Here is a 13,424-nt window from a genome sequence, read left to right on the forward strand (position 1 = left end):
TTTGAGTGTGTTTGAATGTGTGGCTGTTTGCCTTGCAGAGGGATGCCCTGGCTTGTGCAATGGCAATGGCAGATGCACTCTGGACATGAACGGCTGGCACTGTGTCTGCCAGCTGGGCTGGAGAGGAGCAGGCTGTGACACTTCCATGGAGACGGCATGCGGCGATGGGAAAGACAACGATGGAGGTAGGACACGAGCACATGTGATATGTCAGGCTTCACAGAGCCTATAAACCTCTCACAGTGAACAGTCATCTGGGCTTGATTCTGCAGGGCAGATTGTTTTTTGACAGCTGGTAGAGAACAGACAGCGAAATCTGCCAGGCTGACTCAGCCAGAGTGGATTGGAATTCAAATTAAATGGGTTTGGATCTGGGGTGCCAGGGCTGAAGAGGGACATTTGTTTGTCTTCAAATCAAGTCCATAGAGCAGAGAGCAGGCGGAGGCTGTGCACCTGTCCAATCCCTCCTCCCCAGCCGAGTGGCTCAGCAGTGACGCAATGGGACCACCTCCGACAGTGAACATCCCTGACTGTTCAAACTTTGCCCTCACTGCCTGAGGCTTTCATCAAAGCTCTGCAGTTGGTCACTACTGACTTTGGATGGATATTTTTCATAAACTTAGAGGCTTGGGTGACTGATCCCCATGCCCACAAGCCATCCAATCCCTCTCAAACCATGTTTTATTGATTACTGTTCCATATGTAATGATGTCAGGCATGTGAATAATAGCTCTGTGTAATGCAAACTTAATATTCAGAGTTATCTCATTACAAAGGAAACCGTGGTGCAGTGTGAAGGTTTGAATTAGAAAGCAGGAGATGAGATATTAAATTTAAGGCATAAGGGAGACTGCATAATTTGTTTTGTTGTCACTCAGCAAAAGGCTTTGTAAACCACAAGTCTGGGCCAGGACCCAGACTGTGAAGTAGAGACTGCATTTTGCAAGCCTCTGTTTTATCATATTCACAAGAACAGTACAGTTAAAAAAAAATAATAGCCAGCCAAGTCTGTGATTATCTGCTTCACAACAGCTGTGATTCTGATGGAATATTTAAAATACTTCTGCACATCTGGCATGGCAAATGGACCAAATTAGCCCTTTAGAAAAGATGGAAAAATTGGAGTACCATACAAAGAGTTCACACTATAAAACAAAGATGGCTATTTACCTAATATGGAACTGAATATCACTTTACTTGTCTTTTCTATTAACAGCTGACACAGGGCAGCAATAAAGGTCATCACATCAGATGTGTAAAAATACGGTAAATAGACCAAAGGTTAGTCCCAGTTTCCATGGAAAAAAATAACCAGCAAAAGCCCTGTGAAGTTTTTAGTAAGAGACGGAAGGAGTAATCCAGCTTAACATACCATGTAAATCACAACTGTATGATATCACAAACAGCATGACTAGACTCTGAGAGCATCTCTTTATATCTTCTGAATCAAGGGTTAACCTTTTTACCTGGGTTACCCTCACCTTGAAATGCACTGCCTTGCAAGCCTGCAGAACAGCAGATGTACACAGGAGAGACAAAAGGCATTGACAGGTTTACAAGTTAGTGCACATCAACTACTAACTGGCATTTGGTGAACCTGTGTGGAGCAGTGGTGTGCACAGCAAGAAGAGAGCTACTGATAGGTTGTAATTTACTTGTGGCAGCTTGTTCATGTGTCAGAGCCCACAAATGGGTGTTGACTTTGGTACACTCAAAAAAAAAAATGTACATGGTGTGCGTTACAAATTACAGACAGTCATACACTATGCCTTTGATTTGGCTGTGTTACTGCTAAGGGCTCTCTTCAATGAGCACTGTGCCTTCTCCACCTTTTGGAATTCTGTCACATTCACTGGAGTGATGCATGCTCAGGGCTAAAGAAAGGTGGTTTATTTTGGTTCACTGGAAAGGATCCAAACGTGGAATTTGCTCATGAATGTTAGCAATGGAGGTAGAAGTCCTTCCATGAAGCTTTAGAAGTCAAACAACTGACCTAGTCAAAATGGTTATCACAAGTGGGGAGAAAGAGGTTAGTGGGGTTGCTCACAGTACTGGGGGGTTCACACTGCTTGAGCTCATACCTGGTTCCTACACTGTGGTGTCAAGTGTCTGCTAATCAAAATCTCTGCAGCCGGAAATTCCTCAGGATAATGGGAGCTGAAGTCAGAAACTTTTTCATCAGCTCCCAGCTTAATCATACCCTGAGGGAGACGGGTGCTAAATTACAGGGTGTGTTCAGCTCTTAAATTTGGAGGCTGTTCAGATAAACAATAACAAGCTGAGCAGGAGTCACTCAGAAAAAAACTTGGTGACATGTAATCTTTGTTCAGGCTAGTAAAAAGTTGTTTCTGAGTGCAGTTCCCTCTCCACAAAGTGTCATTTATCAAAGTTAGCACTTAGGTTTCACACCCAGGTCCACTTTATTTACACTTTTAAAAACCAAGCCCATCAACTTGAAAGAAGCTCTAGTGAGTAACTGAGAGCAGGTGATCATCCAGTATCAGTTAAGGAAAAACAGTGCAATGACAGAGCTGTAACAATCTGGGTAAAAGGCCATTTGACCTAAGAGGCCACCTGTATTGCAACAAACAGAGGGTGTTTCTTTAAAACAAGATGAGAAAAGTGGTTCTTGCCTAATTTCAGCAGAAAATAACCTCTCTAATTCATGGCTGCAAACACTCACTACCTAAGAGTAGGTGTGACAGGTAGTGCCTATATGTCTCACCCCACACTAAGTGTTCTGTCATGTACTTGAAGAATAAGTTTGAAAGTTTAAAAAATCAAGGAAATTATCTTCTGTGACAAGTCCTAGAAGTGGAGTTAATGGCATTTGATAATACCTTGAGAAGAGGCTGGTATTCCATAGGCTAAATATGGGCTCTGTTGCATTGGTAGACTCCTCTGTTAGGAACATAGTGTACAGGAAAAACTGAGGGGAAGAGAGGATATTCTTCACTAATCTCATGGATATGCTGTTGAACAGCAAAGCTGTGTTACCTGTCCTTGTTCTGGAGAAATCATCTAACTGTTGAGAGCCAGAGTTGTCCTGTTCTCCATTTCAATGAGTTTGCATGAATACAAAATCACACTGAGGTGAAATCATGAGAGGGCTACAGATGTTAAATTAAATTGCTCATTTGGTCTAAAAGTTCAACACAGTTACTTTACTTGAGGGCCTTTGTTGTTGTTTGTGGCTTCTCCAGAGTAGCCGAGTCTTCCAGGTAGGGTAAAGCTTGCTGGTTTTCCAGGAACTGGAACCAACCCATCCTTCATTTCCTGCTTTAAACAATTCGAGTTCCTGTGCAGCTGCTGAACTCTGTCAAACATGAATGTACCTTACTTGTGGAAGGCAAGAGTCTTTCACATATGAAAAATGTGTCTGAAATGACAGTGTTCACAATATTACCTAAACCTTCATGTTCATTAGCGATTTCTGTTCAGTTGTCTGCTGTTCTCCACTGCCTCTTCCCAACTGAAATACTTCCAAAGGTGAGTGTTAGTGGTTAAGGGATTAGATAGGTAGATAGATGGCTAGATAGATAGATACCCTTCCTAGTCAAATAAGGCTGGCTTGTCATAACATATATTGCACACCATTACATAAAAGTATAGAAAATTCATTTTTCTTAGCTGTCATCTGGTCAACAGTCTTCCTTTGGGACTGAGAAAAATAAACCATCCTGGTTTCTTTTTCTGCAAGAATTGTATTAGTGAAGCTCCTTCCCCTCAGTTTATGTTTCATTTAGCCTGGGACAAACAGAGAGTTCCAATGTACCCATGGCCCCATTTTGCCTTTGCAAGTTCAGTCTGTGCTCCACCAGATGCTTCCCAAAAGCTAGCAGGTGGAGCAATTTGTATGCTCTCCTTGACTTAGCCTCCTGGACCAGAACAACTAAAGGTTGCCTTAATCTCCCAACCCTGGAGCAGTGAGCAGGTCACTTCAGGGACAGTGTAATTCAGGAATGGTTTCTCTGAGGCAAATCAGTGCTGTTTGTTTAACTGTACCACTGGCAGCTCCACAGTGCCTTGCCCCATTCGAGGATCAGGTAGTGCTTGTGGTAAGGTGGAGACTTACATAATGCTTTGGAACAACAGCATTTCAAATCTTTGGCAAGAGAAACTTTGGCACGGCACTCTGGCCTTCTTAACACCCATGTGTTCACCATCTGTCCACCACATGCCAAATAGCGTTAGAGTGCTGGCAGAAGTCTGCACTGATCTTTGCAGTGCGTAGCGGTTACACCTGAAGTTAGTCTCAGGGTTTTAAAGGGAACAGTAAAGAATCCAGGAGAACCCCAGAATGCAAACCTTTGTCTTTGCAAATGCTTGAGCTGCAGACAAAGTAGTGAGGTGCTTTCTGATACTTCCTGTCTTCTTTTTGCCCTCATGCCCTGGGCTTTAATAGCATGAGAAGATTGTCTCCTGGGTGTGGTGTGTGAGCTGTCTGCTTCCTCAAAACCATAAAAAATTACCCAATAATGTGCTGGCTACATTTGTGGAGGGAAATACTGAGATCTGAATGCACCTGGGAAAACAGCCATCATAAATTATCATTTATCATCACAGATAGATCCAGTCAAACAACAGGGTCATCTTGGAGGAACCGCAAAGCACTGGTAAAAGGATGAGAAAATCTGCTGTACTTGAAAGATTGGGTAGCTGGAATAATTTGTTAGAAATCACCCAGCTTCTCTTCCTCTGTTTCATGGTGACTGTTAATTGACTCCTCCTCATATAAAATGATCAGTTCACATTTTCAGGTTTCAGCTCTTTGCTGATTTTGTGTTGGATGGTAACACATGGGTGTCTCCTGTTGTTGGCAGCAAGGCTGGCAGGAGGGCAGTGTTAACCCAGGGTATTCCAGCATCCTGGAGGACGTGTTGATCATGCCATTGGAGAGGATGATGTGTTGTGAACTGTGGGGTCTAGCAGTGTCTTGTCTTGACACCTTGGGGGAGCTCCTGGTACTTTGAAGGAGTCCTTAATGAAATGCCTTTGATTAATAGATTCAGAAAGAAGCTATGAAAATACTCTCTGTGTTGAAGGAACCCTACCATTGTCTGCTGAAACGAGAGAGCAAAGTTACGGGAAGGAGGCACTGCTAGTACACAAAATGTAACATAAGTTGACATGAACCAGCTTCAGAAAAAAACAGATTGGACACTTATATCACAAAGCATTTCTGCACTTCAAAAGGTGCTTAAACAGAGTTTGAGTACCAATGTTTAAAGCAGAAATTCAGGAAAGCTCTACCAGACCTACTTTAGCATCTGAGGGAAACTGTTGCAACTTCTGTGAGACAGAAAGTCCCCTTAGAATCCTAAGGTTTTGCACCGACTATGCTTAACATTGCATAGACTGCATGGCCACTTTCCTTTTGACCAGGATTTGAGAAACATGCCAGTATCTGTGTTATCTGAGACCACTTTCCAAGCTATTTTCAAATGATTGCTTAAATTGGCTTGGATTCAGTCAGAATATGTTAGGGTGAACTTTTCAGCAGTAGCTTAACACTTGCAGCACTTGCCAGGAAAGTGAGAGACCTTGGTGACAAGGATCTCTCAGCTGCTGAGGGTGTGAAACCACTGTTCCCACCAAAAAAAATTTATAAGTTCTGAGTTACTTTTGCTCAGAGGAATCACTTTTAAGATGTGCTTTGGCTCCTGAAGGAGGCAGTTTCAGGTACACTATTGCATGACAGTTGATCAGGTTAATCAACTTGTACTTACTGCCCTGTCCAAATGCTAGTCACAGAATCATAGAATATCCTGAGCTGGAGGGGGCTCACAAAGATCATCGAATCCCAGCTCCTGGCCCTGCACAGGACAGCCTCAACTCTGTCAGGTTTGGTGCTGTGACCACTTCCCTGGGGAGCCTGTTCCAGTACCCAGCTACCCTCTGGGTGAAGAACCCTTTCCTAATACCCAGTCTAAACTTTCCCTGAGACACCTTCATGCTGTTCACTCAGTCCTGTCACTGGTCACTACTGAGAGGATATCAGTGCCTGCCCCTCCTCTTCCTTTTGAGAGGAAACTTCAAACCGTGATGAGGTCTTGCCTCAGTCTCCTCCAGGCTGAACAAGCCAAGTGACCTCAGCCGCATCTCATACAGCTTTCCATCCAGAGCCTTCACATTCCTCACAGCCTTTGTACACTCTCTAATGGCTTAATACTGTTCTTATGTTGTGGTGCCCAAAGCTGCACACAGGCCTTGAGATGAGGCCGCCCCAGTGCAGAGCAGAGCAGGACAATCCCCTCCCTCACCCGGCTGATGATGCTATGCCTGATGCACCCCAGGACACAGTCTCTCCTAAGCTAGAAAAGGCCCTTACACGCCTTGCTCAGCTTCATGCAATTCCCTCAAATCCTAGGTTGCTTGGTTTATATGCTGCTTTGCTGGCTGTTGAAAATCTGCTTGGAGAAAGGAAGAAGCCCATGAAACCAGCTGCATCAACTGTATTCTCCAGAGCAGTGATGAGCTGCGGGATGCTGTGAACTTGTAGATTCTAAACACATTATTATAGATCTGGTTTATGCCAGACAGTGGTGATTATCATGTGTTTTCTGTCATTTCCTCCTTCCACTTCCTTTCTTTTTCTATTCAGATGTTTTTGTAAAGAATGTAGCTCTGGATTATGATGAACATTTTGCAGTGTTTCTGTAGTGACTACCCCCACAGAGGTTCTGCACAAGAGCCCAAGGAGTCCTGTAATTCAAACACTTGACTGCTATTACATATGACTGTGTTATTTCAAATTTGCTAACAAGTGCTGAACACTTAGAGGAAGATGTGAGGGCAATTCCTTTCCCAGGCAGCCAGCAATCTAATTTAGCCCAGATACAAGCAGTGAGAAGCTTATTCAGGTGAAATCAAAACAGAGCAGGTGGGATAGAAGGAGCGAAGAGAATATAAATAGCTAACATGGACACAGAGAGTTGACAGTCATATTGCCATTGTTCCTTACAGTTGGGTTTTGTTTCCCTTTGTCTCCTTATAGGGGGACCAAAAGCTGCAACTCTTGTTGAATAAGTAAAATTTATCTTTGCAAAGCACTGGAGTAAAATCCATTTATTCTCCAAATCCAATTCAAGTAAATGGAGTGTCAGTCCTCAGCTCAGGAATTGGATCAGAACATCATTATTCCTGTAAAACCTTTATCAGCACAAACATCCACGTGAACAATAACTTGTTTGTGAAAGTACTGAGCCATTCCTTTAGAGCCTTCCTCTAAACCAGTTTAGATTAGAACTGAAAGAGTAAAGCCTGATTCGCTCAAGGGTAAGACTAAGACTTTGTTTTCTTTACCTTTGAGCATTTACATTTAAAACCTTTCCCACCCAAACTCTCCCAGTAATTTATCCAAAAGCATCACAGGACAAGACAGTGTCCCCACAAAAAGTGATAATGTTGCCTGATGAATGGCACAGAAAGGGAACTGAAAGATAAGAACTGGATGAGGTAAGAGACACGATTATTTGTATAATCAGTGCATTTTATTCTTTCGTTGCCAGTGGAAATTCCCCCATGGGAGACAATGGGGTTTATTGTTGTTTTTACTTCCTAGTTTTGCTTTGCCTAATACAGTTTCTCATAGAGGCTCATCCCATTGCAGTCAGTGACAAAAAGCATCATGGTCTTTAGCAGGAGCAATCCTTGAGTTTGTCATGTATGCTGTCCCAGATTCACCCTAATCAGGCTCCTTAAGCTCACCTCCCTCTGACTGCCTGTCTGCCTGGGGCTTCCAGAGCACCTCACAGTTCACAGAATGCTCTCTGTGTACAAACAGGTCCATCCCTACCCATGGCCTGCCTGTTCCAGCCTGACACTCGACATGCAGCACCTGTCAGAGTCTGCTTAAACACATAATAACACCTCTGGCTGCAGGTTATTTGCATTCTGTTGGTGATGTTAGCATGACTGATTTTTGTTGCAGCATCCATAACTCTGTAGAAATGCTCAATTATTCAGTCTCAGCCAGTTAAGACACTGCCCATTAAATCAGCCAACACAATTGTAGGGCCATGAAAAGTCACAGCTAATTTGAAATTTCATTAGCTCTCAGCTGATCTTGTTTTCTGCAGAAACAGTGTCTCAAAATCAGGCCTTTGCTTCTGTACAAAGCTCTAATCCTTGACACCTTTTGGGCGCTGCATGGCAGTGAGTGAGGAACTTGGAAGCTGACTGCAGAGGACACGAAGGAGAAATGAGACTGCTGTGGGATTTGTGAGCACTTTGCAGCCAGCAAGTGAAGCAACTACTCAAGGAGAGCAGGGACAGCAAGTAGCTCCATTGCTGCTGAAGAGTAATTATTTTGCAGGAATTTTAAAATATCTGGTTGATTTGGGTGGATTTTTTTTTTTTTTGCATGCATCATACAGACAAACATCATAAAGGACGTGACTTTCAGAAAGTGGTGGGTCATAAGCAGTGTTTGAAAGCCAAGTAATTTTAGCTCCTCTTAAATTTGGTGTCCAGGTGACTATTTGTGGAAGGCAGTGATGATAAGGAGTATCTTGTGAAATTCCTGAGTGAGGTCAGCATTTCCATCTGTTGTCATTATCTAGTGTTGCTGTCTCGATAGTCATAGCGAGTGTTTAAAGTCAGTTAAAATCAGGGGTTCTCCAGCTGGCAAATGTTACACTCATTAGGCCGAGGTCCTGCTCCAAGAAGACACAGATACCTTTGGTGTTCAGCCCCTTCCATGAAACAATACTCTCATGGAGAAAAAGCTGAACATACATTGCAGATACAAAACTTTTAACGAGAATTGTGGTTATTTGATTGGGTTGTGCTGACACTTCAGAGCCCTTTGAGACTGGAACAGATGTTTTGTGAACAGAAAATAAAAAGACGGTCTCTACTCCCAGGGAGTTTGCAGTCTAAAGTAGCAGTTTGAAGAGCTCACTAATGGGATTGGTAGATTTGCAGTCTTTAAGGGAGTCAGAGCCTCATTCTAAAAAAAAATTGCAACTCCACCCAAAAGATACCAGCTAGAGAAGTCATCCCAAAATAAAACTCACTATATAGTGATATAAAGAGTGCAGATTACCTGATAAAAATGGTCTTGGTCCCCTAAAATACAATGTTGGCTGAATAAATTGGAGCTGCTTTATCCTCAATGGCAGAAAAGAAAGGGTTTCTGCTGAGCCCAATTCATTTTCCTTCATGGAAGGAAATGTATCTCTCTCTGAAGGGAATGAGCCAGGGCTCACACGATGACCTGTAGAGGTGCCATCCGCTCTGCTTTATTCCCTGATTACTTGAATCTTAGTGAAAGATGCAAACCCCTGAACACATTATTTACCAGATGTAACAACATCTTGCCAGTGGCTCCCTTTTCACAACAACAGTGGTTTGATTCACCCCATGGTAACTCTAAGAATGCAAAAAGGTATTTATTTCAGGCTTCATGCAAAGGAAGTGGGACAAAAGAGTTTTGGTTTGGTTTTAGCAGGACTGTCAGAGGATATATATGCGTATATAGAATGCATAAACAGTCTCAAAGATGTAAACATTCCTATTGCATGGAAATAAGAAGGAACACAGGAGATGTCTTAAAATCTGGCTTAGTGACACATCTCTGAATTAATTTGTTAATTGGAAGGCATCCATGATTGAAGATGTTTCTGTAGGGATCCCTTGGAATTGGTTGTTGTATCCAGCCCTACTCAGCATTTTCATTATTGTCTTAGAATATAGTTTACTTCTCTCCTGGTAAAATTTTTAGGTCACCTAAAGCTCAGAACGGTGGTAAATAATGTACCCAGATCATTTTGACACAGAGTGATCTGACTCACATCGCTGCAAGGTCACAATCAAACAAAATATATCATAATGCAGCAAAATGCAAAACAGCCCTGGGAACAAATAAAGCATGTTATACTGGAGGGTTGAGAGATTCTTGAGAAGCAATGACTCAGAACAGGATTTTGAGGTCACTGGAGGTAATTGTCTCAACTTGAGGTCTCAATTCAAGGCTTTTGCAACTTCACCTCTGTGAACCTTAGGAGTATAGAAGCCCAAAAATTCTTTGAGGAGGAGGAAGTGGTCTCTTTTCTGCACCCAATATTGCTGACATAGTGCTGTGTCCAGTGTTGGTGTCCACACATAAAAGATGTGAAATTACTGGAAAGAGATCAAAGGATGTCATACACCAAAACATCCAGTGGATGGGAAACAAACCTTAAACTGGGAATTTTGTTCTTCCTTAGCTGTTCAGAGAAAAGATTTGAAATGGATTGTTGTTCTGTGTGGAGGTACTTGCACATGGAAAAGACATCAGAGCATGCAGGGCAGAAGGAACTATTGGTAACTTTACGGACAAAGGTCAGACAAGACCAGTTGTGGGATACTGGAGTTAGACAAATCCAACCTTGAAATATGACACAGTTCCCTAGCAGTAATTAAGCATTTCAGAAGCTTATTGGAGGAAGTGGTTGACTCACTGTAATCAGCTCTCTTTGGTACATGAGATATTTTTCTAAAACACAGGCTTTAATCCAGTTCTGCATGGGGAAAAAAATCAACAGCCTATGGCTATAAGAGGTCAGACAAGCTGATCATAGTAGCCTTAAAACATATGAATTGCAGTAATCCCCCTATGCAAGACTTTAAACTTCTCACAGAGATAATTCAGCAACACATTTGTTCTCTGCTCTGAAGTGCCATGATCATATTACAGTTATACTTAATTAAGAGAGCTGTCACTTTTTAAAACCAAGGGCTGTATAAAGGCATCCATAACTAAGAACTTACTGTGCAGCCTACCTGTGCTCTGGGACCTACTGGAGTTAGGAATCCTCATGCAGGTCATGGGTCTCTGTGGCTTTGCTGCTGCTAAACTTGGCGTGCAGAGGGCATTGACCCCATGTCCACCTTCCTCTGTTACCTGTCGAATTTGCAGCGATCTCTAATGAAAATTCACCTTTATGCTTTATGGATTTCAAAGGTGTTTTGAATTACTCTTTCATATTGTTTTTGTTGAATCGGACAGTTAATGCCAGAGTCATGGGTCAGGAGCTTCTCGCAAATGTCACTTTATCCTCACTCTTCTAATGGATCCAGTGAGAGATCTCAGGGCATGAGAAATCATAGCTGTGTACACTGTCATTATATCTGCTGACAAGTCACTGTAGGGTATCACTTGGATGACTTTTGGACCATACAATAAAAAACCCCAAGAAAACAGTATGCACATGGAGACATCACTACTTATCATCTGGCTTGTAGATTAACTCTTGCTGTTCTGCGTGACCCAGACAAAAATAGCCATTACATTTTCCTAAGTTAAGAAATGCTTTGTCCTGAAACGGCTTTTGCTATTAGAGGGAGTTGAGTAGCTAAACGCCATTTCAGCCCTCGAGTGCCTTCATGAATTCAGGACGTCAGTGACAAACCTTTCTGGTGTAGTTTTCCTCAATTTATTCCATTTAGGTCCAAAACACATTACTTGAAAGTCTTATCTGCAGATGAGTCCTCATCATTCTCACCTGTTCAAAACATTGTCCTTTGCATCTATTCTTCAAACATTTATCTACAGTTTCCTGCAAAGACAACATTTTCTTGCTGTCTTGCAGCTTCAGGCCTCAAAACACATTTCTGATGCCTAGAAAAAAGACAGGTTAATGAAGAGGTATGGTACAGCTGGTTTGCCCTTCTTTCAGCCAGTGGCTGTAGCCTTAGAAAACATTGATGTGTGTGAGAAAAAGACAACATTTTATCTTGCTTGAAACTGTAGTCAATATAGTAACAAGGCTGGTTTGTTGTTTGATTTGATTTTTATTATTTTTTTTAGCTGTGACTAAGCCTGTTGCATCTAAGCCAGTCTGTATTCTGTGAATGGTCTCTCAAACTCCATCTGAGATTTGCCCTTCCAGAATTCTACTAATCTAATCATCTGCAGCAAGCAATTTTTTTAATGGGCAAAGAAATTCTAATTAGTTCTTTTTCATTATCATTAGTCATCAAGAGAAAAGGCCAATGGATAGGTTTAGTGTCCAAGATGAACATTTTTTGTGGCAGTTTTGTAAGGAGTTATAAAGATGTAGAGATGTTAGGACTGACAGAGGTATGGGTAACAGATGGGATTTTTTAAAGCACTTTTGCTGGCTTAATAGTGCTCCCATTATCATTAATGGCAAGTGCAGAGCACTTGTGGAAATGACCCTGTGTGTGTGTGTGTGTGTGTGTGTGTGTGTGTGCGTGTGTGCGTGTGTGTGCGTGTGTGTGTGTGTGTGCGTGTACATGGAGCAGGTACTCAAATTACCTACTTGGAAGCTCTGGGAGCCCCTACCAGGCTTGTTCAGCTTTCTGTGTTTGAGTAACCACATGAAATGATGATGTCAGTGATGTTTTAAACACTAAACTATTCAAAGATTGGAACAGGTACAACTCAACAGAATCCAAGTCCATGATGTGTGAGCCATCTTAAGTACTAGAACAATGAAAGATGAGATTTCACCCTATTTATATTGCAGTAAATACAAAGTAATGCCAATAACATTAGTGAAAGGACTTCTAATTCATACTGGTAAAAATGGAAGCTCACAAACGGTAATAATAACAAAATGTCTTGTTTTAATTTACTGTTTCTTTGAGATAAAAAAATCCATTATCCTGAGAACTAAAGATTTCATCCCACTTCAAGAGGGCTCTGCCTCTCAGGACAGTGTTGCTCTCCAGGCACGTTCATTTCTTGCCTCTCTGCTGGAGTCATTAGTAGGATGCTTGCTGTAAAGGTGGTGTCTGTGACATATGGAGTTCTCAGCAGCTACACAGAGAGCAGCCACTCATTTCACATAGGTCTGTGAACAGCCATCACATGGTAGTAATTTTCATTCACTGTCAAACTGTCTTGCTTGAACTGATGAGTTGGAAGTGAAGTGCTCCATATCCCATTACCCCAGAACAAAAACATCCAGTTCCCTTATCTGATTTAAAGATCTGTCTCTACTACATGCTAACAACTTTTATTGCTAAATGTGATGCTTCATTAAACCTCTTTTGAGCTTTTTTTGGTATTTCTTTTCCTGTCACCACTTTTTACTGTGCTGTTTGCATTGAGCAGTGGCATCTCCAAATGAATGGGGCATGTTGCGATGGTGGTGGGAGGGGAAGTGGTACCGTCTGCATTTCATGGCTTGACAGATATGCAAACCCTCATTTTACTGGAGTACACTCAGCAAGCCTTTTCATGGGTGTCCACTGCTATTATTGTTGTTACTATTAATTTAATGGTGCTGAAAGTGCAAGATTTATATCCTTAGAGTTTGAGGTCATCTGTTACTCTGTGTCGGTATCGAATCAATGTGACCAAGGTCAAAAGAGATCAAACCTTCACAGCAAAATATCCTTTACTTTCTACTCTATTTTACTAGGTTACATGTATAGATCTCTCTACAGCCGTGGTAGATACCATGGCTTTA

At 42.0% G+C, this 13,424-nt stretch overlaps 1 protein-coding gene across 4 annotated transcripts in view; it reads left to right on the plus strand.

The window, feature by feature from the left end:
- Positions 1 to 13,424, plus strand: part of TENM4 (teneurin transmembrane protein 4) — a 605,662-nt gene that overhangs the window by 492,128 nt on the left and 100,110 nt on the right. For all 4 annotated transcript variants that reach the window (XM_031066102.1, XM_031066104.1, XM_031066103.1 and 1 more), the window contains one exon: positions 39 to 185. In XM_031066102.1, coding sequence (XP_030921962.1) covers positions 39 to 185 — 147 coding nt within the window. The remainder of the gene's footprint in view (positions 1 to 38; positions 186 to 13,424) is intronic.

Source organism: Geospiza fortis, unplaced genomic scaffold (genome assembly GCF_000277835.1).
Source record: "Geospiza fortis unplaced genomic scaffold, GeoFor_1.0 scaffold16, whole genome shotgun sequence".
NCBI classification, from domain to species: Eukaryota; Metazoa; Chordata; class Aves; order Passeriformes; family Thraupidae; genus Geospiza; species Geospiza fortis.